This window comes from Triplophysa rosa, linkage group LG8 (assembly GCF_024868665.1).
Source record: "Triplophysa rosa linkage group LG8, Trosa_1v2, whole genome shotgun sequence".
NCBI classification, from domain to species: domain Eukaryota; kingdom Metazoa; phylum Chordata; class Actinopteri; order Cypriniformes; family Nemacheilidae; genus Triplophysa; species Triplophysa rosa.
This window is the reverse complement of record NC_079897.1, coordinates 17,585,370-17,611,887: the sequence shown is the minus strand read 5'-3', so window position 1 is coordinate 17,611,887 and position 26,518 is coordinate 17,585,370. Positions and strand designations below refer to the sequence as shown.

At 36.0% G+C, this 26,518-nt stretch overlaps 5 protein-coding genes across 5 annotated transcripts; 3 read left to right on the top strand and 2 right to left on the bottom strand.

The window, feature by feature from the left end:
• Positions 1-141: 141 nt before the first annotated feature.
• On the bottom strand, positions 142-3,536 carry cdc42ep5 (CDC42 effector protein (Rho GTPase binding) 5). The gene is made up of 3 exons (XM_057340992.1): positions 3,395-3,536; positions 3,185-3,246; positions 142-2,117 (listed from the first exon to the last, which is right to left on the bottom strand). Exon 3 carries the CDS (start codon positions 2,107-2,109, stop codon positions 1,192-1,194), a length of 918 nt encoding a protein of 305 aa, XP_057196975.1. The 5' UTR covers positions 2,110-2,117; positions 3,185-3,246; positions 3,395-3,536; the 3' UTR covers positions 142-1,191.
• Positions 3,537-4,968: 1,432 nt separating this feature from the next.
• On the top strand, positions 4,969-8,185 carry atg12 (ATG12 autophagy related 12 homolog (S. cerevisiae)). The gene is made up of 4 exons (XM_057340517.1): positions 4,969-5,130; positions 6,282-6,418; positions 6,679-6,741; positions 6,853-8,185. Exons 1-4 carry the CDS (start codon positions 5,028-5,030, stop codon positions 6,910-6,912), a joined length of 363 nt encoding a protein of 120 aa, XP_057196500.1. The 5' UTR covers positions 4,969-5,027; the 3' UTR covers positions 6,913-8,185.
• A 98-nt stretch (positions 8,186-8,283) lies between these two features.
• On the top strand, positions 8,284-14,942 carry si:ch211-149k23.9 (germ cell-specific gene 1-like protein). The gene is made up of 6 exons (XM_057340514.1): positions 8,284-8,986; positions 9,825-10,016; positions 12,428-12,475; positions 12,606-12,758; positions 13,079-13,190; positions 13,470-14,942. The coding sequence occupies exons 1-6, from the start codon at positions 8,791-8,793 to the stop codon at positions 13,840-13,842; spliced, it is 1,074 nt and encodes a 357-aa protein (XP_057196497.1). The 5' UTR covers positions 8,284-8,790; the 3' UTR covers positions 13,843-14,942.
• A 178-nt stretch (positions 14,943-15,120) lies between these two features.
• On the bottom strand, positions 15,121-18,756 carry rcvrn2 (recoverin 2). The gene is made up of 3 exons (XM_057340515.1): positions 18,140-18,756; positions 16,266-16,377; positions 15,121-16,122 (listed from the first exon to the last, which is right to left on the bottom strand). The coding sequence occupies exons 1-3, from the start codon at positions 18,518-18,520 to the stop codon at positions 16,037-16,039; spliced, it is 579 nt and encodes a 192-aa protein (XP_057196498.1). The 5' UTR covers positions 18,521-18,756; the 3' UTR covers positions 15,121-16,036.
• Positions 18,757-21,552: 2,796 nt separating this feature from the next.
• LOC130558262 (transmembrane protein 100-like) lies at positions 21,553-24,980 on the top strand. Its single transcript, XM_057340580.1, has 2 exons — positions 21,553-21,669; positions 22,011-24,980. The coding sequence occupies exon 2, from the start codon at positions 22,195-22,197 to the stop codon at positions 22,627-22,629; it is 435 nt and encodes a 144-aa protein (XP_057196563.1). The 5' UTR covers positions 21,553-21,669; positions 22,011-22,194; the 3' UTR covers positions 22,630-24,980.
• Positions 24,981-26,518: the final 1,538 nt, after the last annotated feature.

The window sequence follows — 26,518 nt, the reverse complement described above, 5'->3', positions numbered from 1 at the left end:
AGCTTTAAGTCCCAATACTGAAGAGTAACTTACAAGTTTTTTTTCAGTAAAGAAAAAAGTTTAATATACCTTCCGATATCTAATGAGAATAGTGAATCTCGAGTAAGAGTAAACATTGTAATATATCAGAATGATTCCCACCAGTGCTTAAAGTATGCCAAACTTGCAAAGAACTGTGTTAACTTTATTTAAGGAATACAAAATACCAAGGATTTTTTAAATGAAACTTGAATTTTATATTTGGTCTAGCTCAATCTACAAACTTATATGTACAGATCTGTTTAGGAACTGATTGTTGTTATATTCTTTAAAAAAAAAATTGGGTTTTTGAGCTAGTGTTAAATAAACCAACCAGATATGCTAGTTGTTTTTTATTCACAGTATAATTTTGTTGACTTATTCAGCTTACCATTTTTGTAGCGTTAACTATGGTGTATTCAAAACAATAAGATAATTGCCCTCCAAAAATATGTAAAGGTGTTCATCAAAACTCCCAAGAGATAAATCCAGCGTTTGTGAATGCATAAGCAACCATACACCTGCACTCAAAAAGTTTTATCACTGCAAGGTACATTATACAAATACTATAGGGGAAAACATCTTTGTGTAAGGCACTGTATAGACATAATATAAAAATAATTTATAACTTTGGATTTAGAAGTATACAAATTTTAAGCATCATACATTTTGGGGAAAATTTATAAAAAATGTTGGCAAGTAGCAAATCATGGATCATGGCTATAATGTAAACTGAAGGTTTTTGGTTATTTATACAGTGGAAAGCCCCAACGTTTTGTTTTATAACACAGAAATATACACAACTGTGCTCGTCAAGTGATTTCATGGGGGTTTTATCTGCAGATATTCATTCTCCACTGAGATTAAAGCTATGTCCAGTTATGTGTAAAGGGTAAAGTGTCCTATAACCAAGCTAGGATTTAGACATTCATCAGTTGAAGCCTTAAAAACTGTAACATGTCCATTCTTCCATAAAAGCTCCCATCGTAAAATCATGAACTTCGAAAGTCTGGAAAATAAAAATTCCATCCAGTCCAGTTATCTCATGTAGATTTCATTAACTTTCTTTTTTTGAGAATTGTTCATATGCTATGACCCATCCATAATGCCATATGTCCAATGATGCCAATGAACCTATTTCTCTTTGGTCAGCAAGTCTCTCACAATGTCGCCTTATAGGCCAATCTCATCATCAAACTCATCCTCAAAAGTGTATCCTTGTCCTCCGTTGGCATTCTCCTCTTCTGAATCAGTTTCTGGAAAATGCTGGTCGTCTCTCCTCCTGTCCAACGGTGAGACTTCTTCATATTCTGAGCTAACTGATGAAGAGGGACTTGGAGTGTTGTCCACCCCCTGATTACTCATCTCTAGCTGTCCTGGGTTTTCGTTTGGGTCACCCATTCTCCCGCTGACCTCCTGCATCCCTTTGTTTGGCCTCAAGAGCATTTCTTCTTCACCTTCGACACCTAGCACTTCAATTACATCCTGTCGACCGATGATCTCGTCTCGTTTATCACTGAATCGCACTTTGGGCCTGAGCCCCTTTGATTTGACTCCATTCATTTCATTTAGTTGCTCATCTCTTTGGCTCACCTCTTTGGTCATACTTTCCATTTTCTTCCTCTCATTCAGCTCGTTTGCAGCGTTCCTTGGTGACATCATCACATCCATTGTGGTCTTGCTGGGACTAAACACCTCTTCGTTGTCTTTGCTCCCCGTCCAATCAGAACTCGCTGCGAGTCCATCCATCACCCCCAGTACATCTCCTAAAATAGATGGCCCTAAATCCAGGTCAAGATCAAAGGAGGAAACTGAATCTGCATGACGGAGCTCACTTGAATAGCTCTCTTCTGCATATTCACTTTTAACATCATTGTTCATCTGAATCTCTGTGGTCTTTACTGTGGGTGAAGCGACTGGTGGAACAGAGCTGGGATTAGGATTAGAAGGGCCATGGCTGGAAAGGAAAGAGGTGTCACCGAAAGCGTCTCCACCACGACCAATGTGCATGGTGTGACGGAAATCACCCAATGGGGCGGAGATCATTGTGGGGTCCAGACGGGGGGTTCGAGATGATTTGTGGAGAGGCATGGCAGCAACTGAGAAAGAATGGCAGTTAAAAAAAATTATCATTAAAAATGTAACATTGTGATATTGATTTCTCAGTAAAAATGTGAGTGTGACATGTTAAGACTAATGCAAAGAACATATATTTCCCTATATTAACTGTCAATATATTGAATCGTTAAATATATATTTGAAAATATATGGAATATAGCCTACACTTTTATTTCAATATTACAATATATTGAATAATAAGGAATTGCCGCGTTTCATGTATTGAAATTATAAGCACTTAGTTCCAATATATGGAAATGTCTTGTCTAATATATTGATTTTTACTTTCCAGTATATTATTCCTGTTTTTTCGTAACAAAATGCAGTGGGTTTCAGCTGCTTAGCTGAACGGTGGGAAGGACTCAATTTCTCACGCTCACGCTCATCTATGGCCGTTTGAAGTATTAATTATCAGGTATGATTATTATCACAACAGCACGTTACGCATATGACGCGCCAAAAGAGCTCAGGTTGCGTAAGAATTGTGAAAAAGAGGAGTTGCAGACGCCAACGCCAAGCTCAGACTTGTATGTGAAAGCGTGTTTAAAAGCATTCTTCCCTGAGGCTCATGCGAAATCTCAGAGGAACATTATGATCGTGTCACCTTCTTACATCTTTATGGAAATGTTTTGGTAATGATTTGAGGATCAAGCAAAGATAATTCAAAGGGAAAAGTGCAGGAATCGACGATCAACAGTTTCACGCGTAACGTACACCCTCACATAGGGTAATAATGATATCGGTGAACATGGTTTTATTATTAGCAAGTACATTTTTTAACAGTTATTATAAAAAACTATCATATATAAAAATTAAGCTACTTTATTCGGCTCGAGCAACATCGACACTTTTTTGTGACTTTATACCAAACAACTGCAACAGCTGGAATTCTGTCCGCCTTCGCCCAAATTTGTTTATTAAGGTTTTAAAATGTAAAATCCTGGGGTTAATTTAACTAACATATATATGTAACACAAAACATAATCTTAAAAAGTTTATATACGTTAGGTGTAAACCAAAGGGTAAAAAAAACTGCAGAAAACCTTACCAGTGCTAATCCTAAAAAGACCTGCCTTTTTGTCCAGGAATGCTTTGTCCTGTCCAGTAAAGCTGTAACAGTACAAACACATTAGTTTTACATAGTATAGTTCAGTATGTCTGTTACACTGAGTGTAAGTTAACTGCAAAAGTTGCACGCCCCACTATTTTTTTTCCGGAGTTATAGAATAGGTTTGCTTCAAAACTAGGGAAAACTTACTTTGATCCGCGCGTGCTTGTCAATGGGCTTGTGCCTGTTTGTTTCTCTTTTAACCAAATGTTTCTTTAAATGCCTTCTCTTTCGTTCTTTTACTGACTTTTCTAGCGTCGTGTTCTCTCCGATATTCTTTTTTCCTTTTGGGATGGGCAAGGAAGTGACGTGACTTGGGAGCGCTATGGCTCCAACTGTGCGTGAGAACAGACGCAATTGCTGTCTTCGTTATTTTCCTTTAGAACGAGATTTATTCAGACTATCTGCTATGTAGAGACATGTTTTCTTATTCTTGGACTCTCGAACCACCCGAAGTGTGCAAGGGAATGAACTGAAATTTGGGGGAACACATCAGCATAGGTCTATCAGTGTAATAATCTCCCAAAATTGGGGGTCATGAACCAAGAAGTAGGACATTTTATATTTAAACTCTTCCTGTAATTGTTATTAATCTACCTAGAAGTGTTTGCAACATTATGCGTGCAACATTCTTTGCATTTATTGCCTTAGACGCGATAACATTACACAATAATTATTGAAAACACTTGGTGGAATCCTGTCTTTCAACATTTCAAAGCTTGCTTTTTGAAGCAGATCCTGTCTACATAATCTCCTATATTGTCCTATTATATAGTTTTCTTCACAGAAAGCACTTTCACCATTGATGTTTACAGGTCATTGTAAAGAAATAAATGAAAAAATTGGAATTCTTTTGGTAGAAAGTTCAATGTTTCATTTTTAGAGCATATAGGTATCTGAATGTTAACTAAAGGCTAAAAGAGACCGATCTTTACAGTTCTCAGTGCTTTATATTTCCTGGCTGAGAAGAGAATTCAAGGATACTGCAGCTGAGCCATGAATCACATAACATCACACTTCCTCTTTTTCAGCACAGTCCTGTCCTACTAAAGCCTCCATACAATACCAAACAATGAGTAAAGGATGAAAGTGTTGCCAGTGTATGATATCATACAACCCACAGTTCTGAAGTGAGTGACTTACTAAATTACCTGAATCAATGAGACAAAACACACATTGTCTTTATTGTGTAAAACATGTACATGTAACATTAATTGTTATTACAAGTGGATTTGTTTTCGACTCAAATGTCCTATATTTCAAGAGTAATACCTAGCTGGTGGATATAGTGGCATGAGTGTTGTGCTGAGTATACTAACAAAAACATGTGAAGCCAAGAAGTAAAGGCAAACTTAAAGTAAACTGAAATGAACGGTTCGGCCAATCCAACCCAATATAGATCTGATTCAGTATCTTGAACGTGACTTAAATACCAACATAAATAATAACACAATATGAAATCATTTACATACATACATACATGCAGAAAAGGGCACAAACCTAACATATTTTTGTAAATGTTGCCATCTAGTGGTGTTCTTTGGGTATAAGCTTTTCTTAAAATCTGTTGGCGCAAATTAACCACCAACTAATTTAATACATTAAGTAAATTAAATATTTCTTTAAAATAAACAATGCAATCTTTTTAGTTACTCTATTTTATAAGCAACCTTTACAACTATATTCAATAACAACCTAATTCAACTTTTATTTTGAAAACCCAGTGACACAGACAGTACGTCTGCAGCTGTGACGTGCGGCTGCTGATTTTGTTCGTTGGAGGATGTCTGACAGCGCAGAATCTCCCACAGAAAATCAAAAAGATGAACCTTCTATACAGCACAATGTCACTGAGCATGCGGGATCACCGGATGAGAAGAAAAAGAGTATGCTTTAGCGTTTTTATACAGTAGAAGAGAAATATTTTTACATTTCTAAATGCTGCTATGTTTTCAGCTGGCTACTTCCGCAATTTCACAAAGATTGACAGCTGTACGAGCCAATGAAGTTGCGGTTTGAATGTACACAGCCAATGGCAGACAGGCATGTGCTTCTCTGCCTGTAAGAGTTGTGGCTGCGCTAACTAATTTTTATACGAAGATAGTTGATAGAAATGTATAGTTTAGCGTTATTTTATTCATTTAAAGACGTAAATAATAATTGTGTTGTATCAACATTAGTTTATGCGTTGAATGTTCAGCCATGCAGTCCTCAAAACTAAAGCTAGCTTCAGGGCCAACTAACTGGTGATTTTGAAAGCTGCCACTGCACATATAGGGGTGAATTCAGGTCAAATGGGATACGTTTTGACATTGAGATGAATTTCAGAAGGTGTCTGAATGTACCTGAATTCAGCCTTATGTAAGGGATAATCCACAGCTAGTTAAGTAAGGGATAATCCACAGCTAGCCGTGCGTTAAAGGGTTTTAATGCACGACGTGTATGCCAAGAACCACCCGAAGCGAAGCGCATTAAAATCCTTTAACGCATGGCTAGCTGTGGATTATCCCGTTTATACCATGGTCATTTGCCAGTTTGCCAGCAAGTTAAATCATTTATTGATGTTTACGGTGAAATTTTAGATCAAACAGGTGAAAATTACAGTGATTTTGTCAGTTAAATTTCAAATGTAAACAAACTTACTGGAGCTACCTGTGCGTTAAAGGGTTTTAATGCACACCTTCCAGCCAATCAGAATCGAGTATTCAAAAAGACCATGGTATAAATAATAATATGTTGACAAGATCCGACAAAGTTACAGTAAATTATAGTCAGTAGTACACAATTGTTTGTTTGTTATTAAGCAGTGCACCTGTTTATGTTGCATAATGCATTTTCCTTTTTATAGAAAGGCAGGGTCAATGATCTTTTAATAGCCTGCAAATGTATTATATCCTTATATGGAAGTTTTTACTAATGCAATCTGGAACGTTTTCAATTATTAGAAACAATGGAATAACATTTAAGAATATGATCCATTAGGATTTTTTGTAAATGTTTCTAAATTATTATCCTTTTATTATCTTATTTCGACCAGTTGACATACTGTTAAAGGCGGTCGGTGACACGCCCATCATGAAGACCAAGAAATGGGCTGTGGAGAGAGGGAGAACAGTACAGTCCCTTGCTCAGTTCATCTCACGCTTCCTCAAGCTGGAGCCTAGTGAACAACTGGTACAACATTCACCTCCATCATGGCCACTTATTTCATTTAAGAGGAATACAAACAAATTTCTCTATAATAATTTGGGAGACCTGCATGCATGTACCATATGAAGACATATTTAAGTACAATTGTTCATTTTGATATATTGTTCTAGGAAGTGTATTATGATATATTATCACTTTAACAGATGTTTGAAAACTTTCCCATTGCTATTTTATATACTAGATGTATAGTTTGCTTACACTCTTTACCTTTTATCTTCCATCAGTTCATTTACGTCAATCAGTCATTTGCTCCGTCACCAGACCAAGAAGTTGGTGTGCTTTTTGAGGTATGCTTCTTGAGATGTTTTTTTTTCTCCAAATTCCAGAAATGATCTTCCTCATTTTCTATTCACAAAGCTGAAAGTGACTTTTATATTTTCTTATTCCATGTGTTACAGTGTTTTGGAAGTGATGGGAAACTAGTTCTCCATTACTGCAAGTCCCAGGCCTGGGGATGATCTTATTTCTCTTTATCTCAAATCTCCCACTGTCTTTCTTATGTGAACACCTAACAAACCCATTTACACATCATCATTGTTTTATAACTTATTGATTTTCCTGTGTTATTTTTGTAAATAATAAAGTGTAAATAATATTGTTAAACATTGTGTCATCTCATGGGGATTTTAAAGCTTGGGGAAATATATGGAATTCATATCGACAGATTTTCAAGATTATGATAAAATAATCTACAGAGGGAGGGACATTCTGTGATTTTCAGTAGTATACAGTAGATTACTTTTAGCCTGGGGATGGGTGAATAGGTCACGTGATATGGGGTTGGGAATGTACGAGGGTGTGAAGAACAGGTGGAATGCAGTGATGTAAAAGAAAACTGGATAGCAAGATGAAGACGGGGCTAACAGATGGACTGAACAGGGATTATGAGTGCTGGGGTTAGAGTGTGGCACAAATTGCCAGGAAAGGCAGGAAAAGGAGGAGATTGGTGCAGGATTGTACCAAAAAAGGGGAAAACCTAAAATAAGAGCGTAAGGATAAGGAGGAACGCTGCCTGCTACCAAAGAGGCAAGGACATGTAAAGATACAAAAAAAGGAAAGGAAATGAATAATTCAAATAGGAAGAAACTGACAATGAGCATGATGTAGGAAGACCGAGCTGCTCAGGTAAAATTAAACTTTTAATGCTTAAATTAATTTTGTTGAATTTCTTTAAAAAATGGGTTTGTTGCAAAGATGCTGATGCAGACATCAATTTATTAATGTACAATAATTAATGTAATTTGCCTTTGACATCATGGTGCATTTTTTTGGTGAGGCACATAGTACTGTTATTTTCTTAGCAAGAAATGAGCGTTGAGTATTTTGAGTGCCTAAAATGATCTATAAATAAAATAGCACAGGTTGCACGGTTAAAAATTATAGTATAGGAGTATATTTTGAAGATAGACATAGTACAGTACATAGCCAATAGGTCATTTTTACATTTTCTTCATTGCGGAAATCCTTAAAAGAGTGAAAAAACAACACAGGGACACCTACAAAACCCAAACAGATTAAAACAGATTATTATAGGATTACAAGTAAAATTAGATTTATTGCAGGAGCTCAACTAATAGTTTCATCACGTAACTTCAAATGTAATCCTTTGAATTTCCTCTCTCTCCTTTTCTCATTTTTAATCCCATTCATTGGTACGCATGGGTGGATGATTCATCAGTCAATAAAATGGAATAATTCTATATAATTTATACATAATTTTTTTAAATGATACCTTTACAATGTCATAATTATAATTTTTAATAAAAAAGTAAAAAAAGACTTTATCTGAAGCGTCTGATTCATGAGAAGAATATGACTTTATTTAAAAAATATAGTCCTTTATATATCAAACACATATTTTCAAATAACAATGAAATTACTACTAATAAAATATTAATAAAACAATAAAGTACTACAATTTTAGTAGTGCCAAGCAGCATTAATACAGTACTCCAGAGGTGTTTATGTGTGTTCAGTCTAATCTGTCTTCCCCATTTTCTTAAAGTTGCTTTGGATCGAAAACATGTGCCAAGGACATAGTTTAAATGTACAGTTTAAGCCTGTGACATATGCCCTTCTTTCCTCTCTAACCAAAGTTCCTCCCTCATGTGACCCCGTCCTTAAATCCGCATCTTCATTTAGCTTGCCATCTGCCACAGGAATCGTTATAATTCATTCTGCTTAATATCCTCAATTTCATTCTTATCCCATGGGGTTGTTTGTGCTTGGTCATATATATCCCTATTTGTCCTTCTGAAGAAGCTCTACTTGCATCATCAAGCTGACATTCTTCAACAGGTCAACACTTCTACTCCTCTTCTCTTCCTCTGGTTAGCATGTTGGACCACATGTCCAGACGTTCTCGCTCCATGCTTTCTCTTTTCCTGACCTCCCTCGCTCTGGCATTATCTGTACTGGCTTTCTGCACATCATACTGGTGTGAGGGAACGCACAAGGTGGTCAAACCTCTCTGTCTTTCACCTGTCAAGATGAAGAACTGCGGCCAGAACAACAGCGAGCCTTACACTACAGGTTTGACATACGTTACATGTTTCTTCTGCTGTTTTAGTGTCATTGTTGGAAATAAGATCTTGTCTCTGGAATAACATTTTCTTTGGAAAGTTTTCCAAAAGGAGGGGGTAAAGTGGAAGAGCATACATTTTGTACTTTATGTTATAATTAAGTTATATTAAATTTTGTTAGCTTTTTATATGTTAGTTTTATATTTGTTAGCCTTTAAGTACAGGACAAATTCATTTATTGTTGTTAAATAGTTGTATACTATATATGAAGATTTCAGATTCAAAAACCTCTAAGTGCCGTTTGAAATGTTCTTCTAAAATGAGCGTTTTTATCAGGCTCCTATGTTTAGGTTTAATGATTTCACTTTAATAGCAATGAATACATCCTCAATTTTTCCATTAAAGTGAAATAACTTTTAATATAAGCATTGGAGCCTGGTTAAAATAATAATTTTAGTAGAAGAAAAATCTCAGATGGCACTTAGAGGCTTTTGTTCTGAGCTCTTCATATTAACTTCATATTAACTTAAAATCATTTTGCTGTTTCTGTAATAAGCCCATTGAGCCTGTTTATAACTGTAAATTGTGTTACTGTGAGGTATTTAGTGCTTTGTCATTTCTTACCTTTGTTAAAATCACTGTAATGCATTGCCTTACCTGGTTATTGATTTACAATATAAGCACAACAATATGCTGCTTTCTCATTGTCAAACATAATCCCTCAGTTTAAAATAGACTGCAATAACATATTCCACATTAGTCTTACCCATTCTGTCCTAATACTCTGCAATATCATCCATTCATTTTATTCATTGTTTAGCTAACCCAGTGTTCTCTGTTCTTCTCAGATAGTCCCACCCCAGATCCTCGGGGTCCATCCAATAGAACAATATCACCAAAGCGAAGGGAGGAACTTGCTAAAATTCGAAAGAGGCAGCTGGCCAATGCAGTCCACTACATTTGGGAAACAGGAGAAGACAAGTACACTTTCCGATATTTCCACACAGGATTTTGGGAATCTTGTGAAAAGCATGCTGATGGTAAGAACAAAAAGTGAAAAGGAACAGGGCCGGGTCTAGGGGTGAGCTGGGGTGCCCCCAGATTTTCTGTTGACTCCTCCAAAAATGTCCAGTTAACAATTAGAAAAATGACGAAAATGTGAAAATTATGCATCGTATTATTATTATTTTTTGCCAAACCAGAATATCGGATTACCCCCAGTCTAACCAGCCTTGTACCGGACCTGTAAAGGAATAGTAAAAAAAGAAAATTCTGTCATTATTTAAATATGCACTTAATGTCCAGGGCTGCGTTTCCTGATAACATTGTCTCTTAGCACGCTACGAAGACTCTGAAGGTACACCTTAACTCAAGTTATACCTTTTCTAGGCGTGTTCCCCGAACTATGCCTTTTGAAGTTACTTAAGGTAAACCTTCTTAAGTGCGACGTTAGCAGGTGCTGTCCATGGCGGTGGTGCTGAATAGGTTGATATCGATGCCTCGAGAATCGATTGTTCGCACTACCTTGCGTTATAGAGTGGGTAAAGTATTGAGAAAACAATGTTTATTATAAAGAAACGCTTTAGAAATAGTAGAAATTGCATTTATCAGGGCTCACTGAAATAGTATAAATAAAGAAAGAAATATGTGTGTGTGTGTGTGTGTGTGTTCTTGTTTGTATATCCCGGTGGGGACCTAAACCTGAATGCACACCAACACATGGGGACTCGTGTCACCGTGGGGACCAAAATTGAGGTCCCCATGGGCAAAAAAGCTAATAAATTGTACAGAACAATATTTTTAAAAAATGCAAAAAGTATTCTATGATCTTTAGGTTTAGGGATAGGGTTAGGGGATAGAATATACAGTTTGTACAGTATAAAAAACATTACGCCTATGGACTGTCCCCACGGAGATAGTAAACCAGACATGTGTGTGTGTGTCTGTGTGTGTGTGTATTTATAATTTTGTGTCCGATCCCGCACCCTCACGGCCATACATTAACCAGCTACATTAACTGGCTGTTTGGCTTCACTTGTTTTTGAAAGGGTCATTTGTATTCTCATAGTTTGCCATCGGGTGTTACTGTTCTCCACGATCCGTGTTGATCCACATTATTGGCGTAAATCACTCATTTGTGTATAGAGATAAGTGTCCCATCCAGAATGCCAATCACGTATGTAATCGGTGGCATGACAGAGCAGGATGTTTGTCACTGAGCGAACGCACCGCCACACCAAGGTCTTTCTCAGCCCATATTCATCCCCAAACACCTCCAGAAAACTCCCCATGGCATAAAAACGAAGAGCCGCCGTGCAGCAGCTGATTTTCGGGGCTGAGGGGGTAGCTCTGTCGAGTTAGTCTCGACAAATTTGGGCCAACAAGATGCAAGAGCTGCAGAATTTGCTCCCGTGGCAGCTTAAATTTGTGTAGAATTTTCTCTTCTGACATGGTAGCCAGGGGACTAAAATGTTTTCTAATGAAATTGTGCAAATACATTAACTGGCTCCGCGGACGGCGCCGTCTTTGATTTAAGACAACTATTCGCTGTCTCGCTGCCATAGTTTGACCAAACTCCCCATAACATTCATTCCTTTTATATAGACTACGCCTTTCCTGTCAAATGGCCAGCAGATGTGCCTTAGGATAATAGGCTGTAATTAAAAACACTAACAACCATCAGCGTATGACAATTTTATTCATGAAAATACTTCAATAGCCTACACTGAGTGTATTAACCCGAGTATTTTATTTGTAAAATTAAAACTAAGTTAAAGTAAAAATGTAAATTTAATACTAAATAGAATTGTATATTAAATTATTATATCAAGTATTATATGTGAAATTAAACTGCGATGTAGAAAAGCTTTTTGCATAGCGGTATGAACCATCAAAGGCGACTGGTACAAAGGTACTAAGAGCGGTCCAGACAAACCTTACGAAAGTATGACTTACAGAAGGTATACTTAACTAAGAAGGTTTCGGGAAACCCGTATTAACGATAAGGTACAGCTTAAGGTATAACTTAAGAATGACGTAGCGTTAAGAAGGTATCGGGAATCGCAGCCCAGAACCCGTGTGACTTTTTTACACATACTGTATTTTTCTCTTTTCACATTTCACTTGTGTGGACATCTGAATAGTTGACAGTGCATAGGATGAGCACAAGTGTCTCCTGTAGTTGATGTGCAACATGCCATACAAAACCCATGCATGCATAAGAGGCTTTTTCACTTTTGTTTCTCACTTTTTATGTGAACGTTTTCTTCTATTCATTTATTTTTCATTCCAAAAGTGACATTGTATTTTCTCTTTAACGATACGTAAATTTACATTTGATCTAGTCTGTAATCATGCTGATGTATGGAGCGTGTGGAATAGAGGCGGATTCTAGCGAGATAAATAGATAACATTAAATATCATTGACATTGGTGTTCATTCTACTTTACAGGAGAACGATGCCGCAGGTTCTTAGATCTTACCCCCGGAGAGACTCATGGTGAGAGTGCAGTGTGAGTGTGTGTGTACTCGAACAGATATAAATGGTTTAAACATGGTTTATCTGTACATACAAGCCTTTCTCGATATGTGGGTGTAAAAGCTCATGTATCTTTCTCTACCTGCGGCAGGTGTTCTGTGGTTGTCAATGATTGCTGAGTTCATGTACATCAGTTTATTGGGGATGGGGTTTCTACTCATGTGGGTGGAAGTCTTGTGCTCTCATAAAGAAATGCATGCGCTCAAAATCAACGCCTTCGCAGCCATTTGCATTGTTCTCTCAGGTAAGAGATGTGTGTGTTTCTTATAATTACAGTAATTATTGGATCAAGGACTAGGTTTATACCGTATGGGATAGACCATAGTCTTTTTTCTATATTACCGCAGTACCTGTATTGGGTATTATTATTCAATAGATGGCTGTCTCTTCATTTCTATGTGCCTGAGACAAAATTGTTTATGGTTGGGCCATCTTTCCCAGGATCAAAATAACTTTTGCCATAGAGGACATAAGTGTCCTCTGTGCACTCTTCTCTTGCTTTCAAAGCATTGTTTTGATACCATTTGTTTTATATTTCCTTTTTTCCCTATTCATGTCCCTCAGGATTATTGGGGATGGTGGCTCATATGATGTACACCACTGTATTTCAGCTCACTGTGATTGTGGGACCTAAAGACTGGAGACCTCAGACGTGGGACTATGGCTGGTCATTTGCGTGAGCACATTTTCAGTTTACTCAATATATTATTGCCTGTCTTATGGTGTTAAATTAGTCCTTTAAGACGATTCTGGCAATTTAAATATGTGATGGGCCCGTACAAGTGTTCAATGTAAATTTTTAAGTATTTTGCTGCTTTTAAATAAATATAGTATATAAGACACCATGCAAACAGTTGAAGATTTTAGTAACGGTTTAATAATTCTTAAAGTCATGTCTTATCCTCTCTTTCTTTTGCATTTTTACTCTCCTATCCCTTGCCCCTTCGACTCCAAGGCTGGCATGGGTGTCTTTCAGCTGCTGCATGGGTGCTGCAGTTATGACCCTTAATTCTTACACCAAAACAGTCATTGAGCTCCATCACCGCCAGAGGCTTCGATTGGAGGAGGCACGTGCCACAAGTCACGCCCCCTCCTATGATGAGGTGGTTCCAGGGGGTGGATTATACTCTGTCAGTGGCCTATTACAGTGCCCAGATGGGATGATAGACCCTATGTGGGCATCAGATGGGAACTTGGGAATGATGGGAGAACGGGATGTGCCCACCCTGGTGCTGGTTGGTGGGTGTGGAACAGATGCATGCGAGGACTGCGAGAGAGAGATGGATGAGTTGAAAGAGGCCTTGAAGGGAAAAGACTCCCCTTGTTAAAGCAGAGAATGCTGTGAATACATTCAATGAGCTAATAAGCCGTTTTTGCAAAAAACGGATTGAATTTTACGAAGTGTAGCATGATTTTTAGCGCATGTTTTTATCGACATTCATGTGACTGAAATCTGGACATGAGAGGAAAGTAGGTGTGAGACAGGTGTTGCCATCTGTGCGTAATCCTGCAATAAGTGGATTCCCAGCGACAGGATTCAGAGAAATTTTATGATGCTTTGAAGATTATGAGACTCGATTGGATTACTGAGAGATAATGTCAGATTCCAAAACCCCTGTTATTTTCAGGTCTGCAGTCAATTTTTTTCTGTTTTTTTTCTGGGTTTTCTCTGCTTTATCTTTTGTCTATACTCCCAAGCCATATCAATTCATATAAAACCCCAAATCTTAAAACAGTTACTGGCAAAGAGAAACGATTTTTCTCTGTTTTACAATAATGCAACTAACAACATAATGTTTTGTAATTTCTAATAACACAATTATTGTAAGTGATTTTGTAAGGATTATATAATATATACATGCACCATGCTCTATACAGTATACAGTATATATTATAGCCTAAATTGCTTTGATTGTGTTTATCTATCAGACATTCTGGCTTTTTGACGGAAAGTTCTTATGACTGAAATACAGTAACTGTTGACCTTGTCAGATTGGAGTGAACAAGGGAAAAAACTGTATTCCAAACATTTTAATAATGCACATTGAATGATATATTTGGAAAAGATGAATAAGGTGTGCTCAAAGAAATGTGAGCTAACAAGAAGAAAACAAACTATATTAATTATATTCTTCTTACACCGTGTCTACACCGGACGCAACAGCGCGACGCAACACGACAACCTGCTTGTTCTTAAAGGGTTTGTCGTGCTGCGCCGCATACAGTGTGGACAAAATTTGAAATTATAATGGATTCTAATGCGTTTATAATGTCTTTTGTCGTGTCGCCGGTGTAGACACGGTGTTAGAGTAATTTACAAAGAAGTTGCTGTAAAAGCTGTTATGCATTTGGTATTGCTTAAAATCCATAAAAATGTAAAACAAATAGTTTTTAGAATTATACAAAATGTATTTAATTAAATTGCAAATAAATATAAAACAAGTTTTTTCCTTATTCTCAGTATTGCTCCGTGTATTTTTCATCAGTTCTGCCTTTTTTAGTGAAATATGCTAACAAATGTTCAATAATATTATATGAGCTATTACAGAGATTAAACTGATGCTGGTTGAGGAATGGAAGTTGATGATTTTGGCCTTTTTTACAATGTTGGACAGACGATTATATCAGTAATCCTAAACTTGGACTATAGGACAGTATAAATGGAGAAAACGAAATTTTCTCAAAATGGTTTCAGAGATTTTAAACAGACACACTTCACTTAACAAATCTACATGTGCACAGGCTCACATTTACCTGTGTGGACGCAGCAGAACTCTGTGTTCAACACTGTCTGGACCAACTCTGCGGTTGGCACATACAAAAATAATCCAGGAATAAGGGTAAATATTGCCACACGAATGTAAAACCTCTCTAGACAGTTAGAGATTAATGTGCAGGCCGTCCTAGTGGTTGTCTTGCCTGTTTACCTTGTCTGAACGTGGAACACATGAACGAACACACAAAATATTGAGAATCATTTTATATGTTTTTTGGTTTTATTCCACAGCACACAGATTCTCAATGGGAAACAAAGATTTGCACTATGCAAATGGTCACACAAATTGTCATTTAATATATTCTGCATCCTGTAGTTTTTGTTTTTAACACCATCTTGTGGCTGTATTGTTCAAATTTATATTTGATCTGTGTCACATGCACAATAGCAGACATTTTTGTCTCTTGGTTTTTAGACAATGTGTTTGTTCAAGAAATTGAGTCAGAAATCTCATAAGTGATCTGTTTTCTACATTTTTACACAGTTTCAGTCATTATTAATAATAAATATAACGTAACCTGGCACTTCTATCATGCCTTTACCATGTCTTACTCAAAACATACTGGAGGTAATTGGCTTTTAGATAATATTTACAGTAATGAGGAATGTAGCACTGATGCAAGAAAACAGATTATTAAATTATGAACGTTACAACAAAACAAAGTGTGAAAAAGAAGAAAAGCATGTGGCCAGAGGAAACAACATGAAATCATAAATAAAACTGTATTGCACACTCGCTATTTTTCTTACTTTTGCGGCTCATACTGAATAAAGCGAAGAGCATCTTCATTGTCAAGAATTCCCTGAATAAACTCGCCCTCTGCCAGCCGATCTGTAAGAGAAAAAGACAAAACAACCATCGGTATTACTGGACAAACTTACACTAAGAAAATTATGTTTACCATAAAACCATATTTGCTTTGTTATAATGAGGATATTTTAAATATATGTTTAAACAAAGTTGTAAAATATTACCATTTTCGTTCTTATTAAAGAAAGACCATAGTTTGTCTGCTCTTTTCTCTGCAGTGTTCTCATCGTCCGGAAGCTTCTCTTGTTCCTCTTTGGGGATCAGCTTAAAGATAGCCTGAAAATGAAAAATGGAGTGTCAACCTTTATTCTGGACTGAGAAAAAAATCTTAAATATGAAAAATTTCTAAGCTTGAAATTCAAAAGAGAGTATCAGAAAACAAACCAAATGTAGCATCAGCCATTTTAATATGCATATTAAAATGGTTTTGTCTTCCCTTCATCTGGATTTGCATCTGCATGCTTAGCGGCTAATGTTGCAATAGTTCTTTTTTTAAATAATTAAAAATAATTGTAGGTCTGGAATCAGTACAGACATTTAGGATTTTGTGCAATAATTGTTGTGGCTCCAACTTATAGTCTTATTATATATATCATATCTGATGTTTATCAGTTTAGGCCAGTGTGTGGTTTCGGCAGGAGATTTGGTACTGTGTCTAATCTGTATTATTCTTATTTGTCTCAAGTGTCAGAGATAATGTCTTCTGAGTTTACAGGACCATTCCTTTAGAACCATATCGGCTGTGGTCAACCACAATTACAGTCTATAGAGATAGCATGAGGGGCTTAAGGATGAGGGGTCCTGATCTAAGGTCAGGTATAATCAGAGGTCCAGATGGCCATTTATTTGACTTTTAAATACCTACTCACTGTCTATTAAAGAATAACCAGAAACAAGAAAAACACGCAATGTATATGCACCCAATGTATATACACCAATTATTAATATCTGTATCTATTTTCAAAGTGAAGCTTTTGTCTTAATACTGGACATATATTTATTATATATTTAAAAAATATATTTAAAGTGGCGATTTCAATTTGTTGCTTTCATTTCCATTCTTTTTTTCTGGATTATTAAATAAAAAACTTTACATTGTTAGGTATTCATTTTTGTTGACTTTTGAATAAAAAGCATATTTGGCATTTTTGGTAGCATTTCTGCATCACTCCTCTTTCCTTGTTTACTTCACTGCTAGTTACTTTAGCGTGTATATATATATATATATATATAAAGTGTTTATGTTTCCAGTGTTAACTCTATCCAGCAGGGTAGGACCCTTTTATCCATCTTAATAAAAAAATTGTCCCACACAGTAATCCCCCCACACACCTGTCTCTGTGCAGAAATACTGTCTACCTCCTTAAAGGTCTCTGTGTACGTTTATTGTTGAAGATCTAAACCACTTATCTAATAGGTTATTTTGGGATTGGAGGATTCAATTGGTACTAAACTATAAGGTACTGACTCAATAAGTCAAAGCTCTTAAACTATTTGGCTTCTCTTTACTCGAGGTCTCATGTTCAAAGTAGGCAAGCAGAAATATTTCTACTCGCCAATAAAGTAGGCAAGCAGAAATAGTATGACCTTTAAACAAAACTCAAAGAGACAATATGTGAAGCAACACTATATATAAGGGCTGGGGCTAGTTGTCACAAAGAGGTTTATCTGAATTGTGAGGTATTTGTTAGGTAAACAAGTAAACACAATAAAACCTCCTTAGTATGCCCTCAGACTAGAATCTCTACTAAAATAATTAAAGTAAATCTTATATAAATTGATATAACATGTCAGGTCGGGGCAAGCTGTCACATGTTATATATACACATAAGAGATATAAATGTATAAATTCCAACATTTGTTTGCTTAAAACAGATTTTATACTTGGTGTAACAGCTAAATAACCATGAACATAGCAAACTCACATTTTTTGACTTTGAAAGGATGCAACACCGAATCTTTACCTTTACTTAGATGTTAAGTAATATTTAAATACCACCACTCCCATTTGTTTCTATATTTTCATAAAGCAACATACCTGGCAGATTTCCTTCAATTCTGTCTTGGTGATATAGCCATTCTTGTCAACATCAAAGAGAGAGAAGGCCCACTCCAGTTTACGCTCTGTCTTTCCAGTTGACGTCATATGAAGAGCAATGATGTATTCCTTGAAATCCAGTGTCCCATCATCATTTGTATCAAAGGAACGAAAGACGTGCTGGGCGTAAGACGTGGTGTCACTGTCTGGGAAGAACCGCTCGTAGATCTTTGAAAACTCATCTGCCGTGATGCGGCCGGATGGGCACTGCTTCTGAAAGTTCTCATACCACTGTGACAGCTCTTCTTCTGTGAATCTGGTGTTGAGTTTCAGATCCTCCAAGATCACCTTGGACATGGCGCTGCTTTTGGCGTTCCCCATTTCTCACAATAATTTTGTGTTTTTTACAATCGACTAGATGGTCCCTTCTGTCTTATCTTAGGTGCCTTTAATAAAATCCCATAAAAATCTTGTAATATGGCCAATGGAGTAGCGAGTGTTAGCTGAGGAAGACCAGCGTCTGATGTAAAGCGTCCTCAGAATGAAGCTCACTAATGTACAGCGTGAAATGACCCACAGATAGATGGCTCTGGCAGAGATGGAGTGATGTGTGGGGGTGTAGCGGGTAACCTTAGGCTGTTACCTTTGAATGCAGGTTTAAGTCTTTAAAGAGGGATTTGACATGACTTAGACTCTGAGCCCTAAATCAACAGCTCGGGACTATCCCCTTCCATACAGAGCCGGGATACAATTATAGAGCTCTCAGCATCAGTTATGGACAGTGTTGGGTGTAACTAGTTACTAAGTAATTAGTTACTGTAATTTAATTACTTTTCCCTTGAAAGAGTAAAGTAAGGGATTACTCTTATTTTTTCTGTAATTTAATTACAGTTACTTCTGATGTAATTAAACTAAATACTTTGTGTAATATGTGTGTGTGCAGAAGAGGAATTTACATCAAAATTCAAAGTCTTAACTTAAAAATCCGTGCTTTAATGTATAATTCTCACATTTGTAATTACTAATAATATTTTATGTAGTTTCATATTATTTATTTGAATGAATTAAAAGAGCCGTTTCATGTCCATCCTTGAATCACTTAACTCATCACGGTTGATGTAGGATATAGAAAGTAATTAGTAATAAGTAATTAAATACTTTTTGAAGAGAGTAACTTGTACAGTAATCTAATTACATTATCGAATGTGTAATTAGTAACTAGTAATTAATTACTTTTTCAGAGTAACTTACCCAACACTGGTTATGGAAAACAACCTCTAGTTTACATCACTAATTCAATCAAATAGCATCATTGATGTCTTGTGTTTAAAATATAACACATTTGAACTCCAAATTCTCATAGCCTATCATACAGCTCACTAAAACCACAGTCAATCATTTGTCCTATAAAGTTTCGATGTGGCAAGACAATACGATAATAAATAGTTTCATCAGGGAAAGCACGTTTGAAGGCAAAAAGTTCTGAACACATTGTGTCCTCAACTGACACATTGTGTCTCTTAATAAGACATCAGAGCCCAGAGACTGCTATAGTATACATGATATATATTTACAACAGTTTCAGGTGTATGTCATAAAAATATATTTGTAACACATTACAATAAAGTTGTATTTGTTAACAATTAGCTAAAGCATAAGCTAACACGATCTAGTAACAATGAACAATACTTCTACAGCATTTATTAAAGGAATAATTCACCCAAAAATGAAAATTCTGTCATCATTTACTCACCCTCAAGTTGTTCCAAACTGTATATAAAATTAATCGTTCTGTTGAACACAAAGAAAGATATTTTAAAGAATGTGGGAAACTAAACAATTCTGGGGCACCATTGACTATCATAGTAGTTTTTCCCCTATGAAAATCAATAGTGCCCCAGAACTGTTTGGTTACAAACATGTTTCCAATTACCATTCTTTGTGTTCAGCAGAAAATCGAATTTACACAAGTTTTTAAACAACTTGAGGTTGAGTAAATGATGACAGAATTTTCATTTTTGGGTCCCTTTAATATTAGTTTAATTTTAGCATTTAATAAGACAGACTTAAAATCAAAGGTTGTAACTGTTAACCTTAGTTAATGCACCATGAACTAATATGAATAATTGTATTGACATTACCTAACATTAACAAAGATTGACTAATGCTGAAAAACTATATTGCTCATTGTTAGTTCATGCATTTACTAATTGTTAACATACAACATTATTGTATGTAAAGTGTTACCAATATCATATTCCTCAAAGAGAAGAAAAGTAAAAAACGTCTACTTTTCCCTATCCATATGTTGTAACATATTTAGAATTGAAGCTGTATTTGTAACGTTAACTTTCCAAAACATTCACTTAATACAGGTCTGTCCCAACTCTAATCCATCTGGATTTGTTTAACTCCTTTGAAAAAAACAGACAGACCTCACTCTTTGGTGAGAAAAAAACAGACAGACCTCTTTTGGCACAGGGATTTTCTCAGTGCTATTCCAGGAATACCAAGAGCACACGTATATTGGATTAACTGTCAGAGCTAATTACAATATCCCACCTTAAAAGCTAGTTGTGACATGCAGTATACAGAACAAGAATCCTCCCACACGTATGCCGAGATGTAGTGGAGAGTGAGTTTATGTTAAAGTAGTTGGACAAAATACAAAAGTATAACAAAATACCCATGCAGCAAAAAAGAACACAATACAAACCAAACAAAAAATTATTATGTCATATTTTACATTTGAATAATAAATCAATAAAAAAATATGTGCATCCTCCAAACAAAATAATCTTTTTTTTGCATGTCCTTTGTGCCAGGATTATGATGGGATCCACCCTCTTATGTAAGCATTTTTAATGTCACTGTTTCTTTAAATGTATGGCATACTTTTTATTAGGGAATGTTTAAATGAGAACATTTGTCAATGAGTGATTACTGTATATGGAGAAATTTAACATTTAATTACTTGAAAAGGGTCATGTGGCATTAGCATCAGGTTTTCCAGATATTTCTGGATTGTTAGAGTTGACTGAAAGGCGATTTAATGAAATCTCGTAGTAAGTCTCAATCACATAGACAGGATAGAGACTGAAATGCCACAAAGGTTAAAGATATCAAAAAGGGACACTTCTTTCAGACTTTCTGCCTAGGAAACAATACCTCCTTGAAAAATCCAAGCAGTTCTTAAGCAAGGGGTGCAGGGAGGGGGAAGCAGAGGAAGGGAGGGGATCTTAGATAAATACAAGTTAATGGGTCATAATGATGTCTAATGACAGACATCGTCTTCCTTCAATACACAAAGGGCGATGGATCTAAACAATGATAAGCAAAATAATAACAACAGTTCACTGGCTCTGTGTTGGTATAGGCTGGTCTACAAATGGTAAACACAATAGTTCAGAAACATTGTACTGCCATTCAACTTGTTCTTGTGTGAGAGGAAACATGTCCGTGAAGTTGGCATTTGTGCGGATGGATTTTAAGAAAAAGCCTGGATTTATAACCTTATTTTAATATATTTGGTAAGGGAAGTATTTTTTTCTTCATGATTCGGAATGCAAGTTTATTAATCGAATCCTTGCAAGCAGGTTAACTTGTATTATACATACGGTATTGTTTGACATTTTTGCCAAATGTGAGGTCATTTTTATGATATGCATTGAAAGAGCACTTAATGATTAAACTAGTACAGATAATACAAATTCTACCATTTGGACTTAAAACATAATTTATTAACATATATTATTATACATTATAGTATTTTTAACATAGATATTGGTTAATGCTCCATAACTGTTCTTTTTACATGATATTTTATATGTAATATATGTTGAAATATATTTCTTTTCTGTATAATTGACAGGAGAATAGAAATGATTGAAAATCTCAGTGAAAACAAGCAAACGAACGATTAAAACACAACAGCAGCAAGGACGTCTTTCAAGAAAAAGCACAGCCTGGGAGTACATCACTACAGAGATTTTGCCCAAAACTCTTTTAAAGGGCTTTTCACGTTTCTGATTTGATTATTTTTGTGGAACATATTAATGATGGCAGCCAATATGGACCTTCCAGATCATTCTAACCAGACCGAAACCGTGACTTATGATCCAAAGTCTGAAACTGTAACGTTACCAAATGGAGTTGTTTCCGTGGCGGGTGTCACTGTGATCACTGGAGGAGCTGAGCTGTCCTGTAGTTCCTGTATGTTGATCTTTGGGGTTTGGGGAACTCTGGTTGGTTTGAGCATGATGTCAGTAGGGCTGTGGGACCATTCGATGTATAAGAACAGTGGTCCATCCCACCTTCTGACTCTTGGATTGGTAGTGCTGCTTACCAGTTTAGGACTGGTGGCTGTGGTTTTTGGCTTCCGTTTCTTGATGAAAAAGAGGAGAATGAAGGCCAGAAGAGAAAGACAAGAAGGTCATTTAGTTTTGGTTAATGATTACGCTGAAGTTGTTTTAAAGAAAGTGACAGTGTAAAAGAGCTGTAAAGGGATATTTCAGAGGCCAAACAAAATTTCCCTATGTTTTACTCACCCTCAAGGCATCCTAACCGAATATGACTTTCTCCTTGCAGAATAATGCAGTCGGAGTTATAACACAACGTATGATATTTCTTCCAAGCGGTAGAATGGGAGTGAATGGGGGGCAATTTTTTGAAGCTCCAAAAAGTGCATCCATTGATCAAAGAACAGCTTGACACGGCTCCGTGGTCTTAACAAAGGTCTTCTAAAGCGACTCGATGCGTTTGTTTAGGAGAAATATCCAAATTGACATCACTATTAACGATAACGTACAACTTCCGTTATCCGTCGGCTGCGCTTGAACCTGACGCTTGTTTTTCCGGCAAATGACGTAAGTTCCGGTGACAAACGCAGCATTTTTTGTTTTGTTCCAATAGTTCCAAACCGTCTCCTCTGTGCGGGAGCTTTCATCACCGCGTCATTTGCCGGAAAAACCAGCCTCTGGTTCATGCGCAGCAGAGGGATAACGGAAGCTAGACATCATCGTCAATAGCGTTGTTAATATGGATATTTCTCTTAAACAAACCCATCGATTCGTTTCAGAAGACCTTTGTTAAGAGCACAGAGCCGTATCGAGCAGTTCTTTGATCGATGGATGCACTTTTTGGAGCTTCAAAAATTCTACCGCTTGGACGTAAAAGGATACGTGGTATTATAACTCCGACTGCATTATTCTTCAAGAAAAAAGTCATATTCGATTAGGATGCCTTGAAGGTGAGTAAAACATGGGGAAATTTTTTTTGCCTCTGAAATGTCGCTTTAAGTGAAAGATAAAGAGACTCAACGTCCTTCTCTCCTGCTCTCCATCACTCAATCATAAAGGAATGTCACAGGAAATTCAGAGGGTGAACAAAAGGAAACACTTTGCAATTTCCTCTGATGTAAGAACACACAAGATCTATTGCATTTCTGCAGCCACACGTCTGTTGAACAGAAAAGCAGATAATTTACCAAACATCAAAGAGCAGGTTATTTTCTTTACAATGTTTGATTGATTAGGACTGAAAAGCACAAAAGCTACTTAAATTAATATTATTTCTGAACTGATACAATGGCTCTGAATAACGTAGGGAAACTCCATTTTATAAGAATATCTACAATAGCATACTTTTTTTTATTTTAAAAAACAATTAAAAAAAACCAATTTGAATATAACATTTAAATATCATATTAGATATGAATGACTCTTTTCGCGTTGCACATATATTTTGTAAAAAAATATTAAGCACCATTAGAATTAGACTGACACATCTAAAGTTTGCACGTAAATAGATTATTTAAATCTTTTAGAGACTTCTGTTTAATTACAAGCTGGATTTTTTCAAATATAAACACAAGTGTTTTGTGATAAACCATAAACATACAGAATATATTATCTGCATACTTTCAGGTTAGAACCTGAGGTATGTTCCCAAATGGTGATATCTACAGTATACCAAAAAGGGAAACAATATTTTCTTGTAACAGCGACATATTTTACCGCACTGGTACCAGATTTTTCTTTTGTTCAGCATTGTTATTATTATTACTTATCATTACTTTCATTATTGTTATCATTATTACTGTGATTGTATTGAATCTTATGTACACAGTGCCACAAGCTACAGTATTTTAAATGATGAACTGTGACAATGCAGCGATTGAACAGTTCATATTAACATTAAAAATGTAATTTAGAAAGCAAACATAATTGACAACTGTGCAGTTGTATGCAAAATGTACATTTTTGTTCTAGTGTAGATACAAGATAATGTCTCCATCTGCTGTTCATTGTGTATTGTGCAATCCACTGCAATATACTTTTATTTATTTGTAATATGTCACTAGATTAAATCTGTTTAAATAAATACTGATTTCATTAAATAATCACTTATCTTTTAATTAAATTAAGATAGAAAAAGCATTTGGTTGCAGACAAACAAATAAATATTGTTTTTAAAAGCCAAAGCTTCTAAGGCCTACATGTTGAGCAGTTTGTCAGTACCATAAAATGATAACAGGTCTGCAAACATAAATCAAAGGGCACTTCCTTATTATAACAGCTCTTTAGGGCTATCAAGTTTGTGAGTGAAACTCAAACTACACAGCCTCATGTAAATCAGAAGAACAGTGTCACCATGACCAGAACTTTGATGACCAGTCTTACCATCATCCTACTAACAGGTATTGAGTCTATCTTTGTTTTCTGGAGTGTAATATATTTGTGTATGTTATGATAAAGAAAACTCTTTGTACATTGTGCACATGTAGATTTGGACTTTGACTAGCAGAAGGATTTGACTGCTTCTGTTACACTGAAAAACAGAAAAGAACTAGCCATTGTTATAATCAATGCTCCTGATGTATGATTATGACTAGTTGTCATAGAGTTTTTGGGGCACTTGCCACACATGTACAATAGCCTACAGACTACTGTACATTTGTGTATAGTTATTTGGAATTAAACTTTAGATTTGAGATGCTTTGTGTGTCGCGCGTGTGTGTGTGCAATGTAAGCTGTGTAATAAATAACTGAAAAAATAACAGGCTACAAAGTATGAAGTATATAAAAATAGAGATAGAAAGATATGGTGGCCATTCCATTCCATTGTGTGTTGAGTTCCAACAAAAGCACAACCCAGGAAATTCACCCAACAGCAATGTGAAAGACTGATAAACGGTCATGTAAAACATTAGTATCATGTTGTTTAAAAAGAAAATTTCACACCAGGTAGTTACAAAACAAAGTTTTGAAAACAAAAATTCTTATAGTTGCATTCGCACTGACATTATGACCTCTGACGTGATGTCATCGGCCAACAACGCGGCATTTAAAAACATAAACGAAGTCGTGATCGGAGTGTGTTTTGTTGTCTGTCGATAATAACAGAGATACATATGTGACCCTGGACAACAAAACCAGTCTTACGGGTTAATTTTTCGAAATTGAGATTTTTACATAATCTGAAAGCTGAATAAATAAAATTTCTATAGATATATGAGTTGTTAGAATAGGACAATATCTGGCTGAGATACAACCGTTTAAAACTCTGGAATCTGAGAGCGCAAAAAAATCAAAATATTGAGAAAATTGCCTTTGAAGTTGTTAATCAGGGGCACTGTGGCAGACCATCCACTCACAAAAATAAAGTTTTTATATATTTAAGGTAGGAAATTTACAAAATATCTTCATGGAACATGATCTTTATTTAATATCCTAATGATTTTTGGCATAAAAGAAAAATCAATCATTTTGACCCACACGCATGTATTTTTGTCTTTTATTAAACATGTTCCCGTGCTACTTAAGACTGGTTTTGTGATCCAGGGTCACATATATGTTGTGATTTAAAGAGCAAAAAGGAGGACGAAATTATATTTCGTTTGTCCACGTTTGTTTCCATCAAAATCTCCAATGAATTTGCAGTGCAAGCTTGTCACCTCAGACAAGAACGCGCAAATAAAGACGACAGGTAAATGGCGCTTACATTAGCTTTCTTAATTCACACGTATCAAACGCCTTATGTCTGTGTCCTGTAACACTTTAAAAATAATGTTTTGTAGCATGTGTTAAACCAGTCATACACTTACTGTATGTCGCAGATAATTTCTTTTTCTGGGTCCGAACACTTCAAAAAGCAGGTAGGCTACATCCTCCAAACAGTTATGGATCTGCGAAAACTTTCCTTTGGTGCGAAAGCCCTAACACATACAAATACATATGAATAGTTTAGATGCAAATCCCTCTAAATCCGTCGGACGCCTTTTCGTTTAAATGAGCATTTTTCATCATGGCTCCTACATTTACTTTCAGAAATAGGCCTACCAGATATTTCAGACCGGGTTGAGTGTGCTATTTAGCGGGT

Coding starts and splice junctions, on each gene's coding strand:
- cdc42ep5 (XM_057340992.1), bottom strand. CDS start 2,109: ATGCCTCTCCACAAATCATCTCGAACCCCCCGTCTGGACCCCACAATG.
- atg12 (XM_057340517.1), top strand. CDS start 5,028: ATGTCTGACAGCGCAGAATCTCCCACAGAAAATCAAAAAGATGAACCT. Junction 5,131..6,281: donor ACCGGATGAGAAGAAAAAGA/GTATGCTTTAGC, acceptor TATTTCGACCAG/TTGACATACTGTTAAAGGCG. Junction 6,419..6,678: donor TGGAGCCTAGTGAACAACTG/GTACAACATTCA, acceptor ATCTTCCATCAG/TTCATTTACGTCAATCAGTC.
- si:ch211-149k23.9 (XM_057340514.1), top strand. CDS start 8,791: ATGTTGGACCACATGTCCAGACGTTCTCGCTCCATGCTTTCTCTTTTC. Junction 12,476..12,605: donor TACCCCCGGAGAGACTCATG/GTGAGAGTGCAG, acceptor TACCTGCGGCAG/GTGTTCTGTGGTTGTCAATG. Junction 13,191..13,469: donor GACTATGGCTGGTCATTTGC/GTGAGCACATTT, acceptor TTCGACTCCAAG/GCTGGCATGGGTGTCTTTCA.
- rcvrn2 (XM_057340515.1), bottom strand. CDS start 18,520: ATGGGGAACGCCAAAAGCAGCGCCATGTCCAAGGTGATCTTGGAGGAT. Junction 16,378..18,139: donor AATTGAAGGAAATCTGCCAG/GTATGTTGCTTT, acceptor TTTCATTTTCAG/GCTATCTTTAAGCTGATCCC. Junction 16,123..16,265: donor CTTTAATAAGAACGAAAATG/GTAATATTTTAC, acceptor TTTCTCTTACAG/ATCGGCTGGCAGAGGGCGAG.
- LOC130558262 (XM_057340580.1), top strand. CDS start 22,195: ATGATGGCAGCCAATATGGACCTTCCAGATCATTCTAACCAGACCGAA.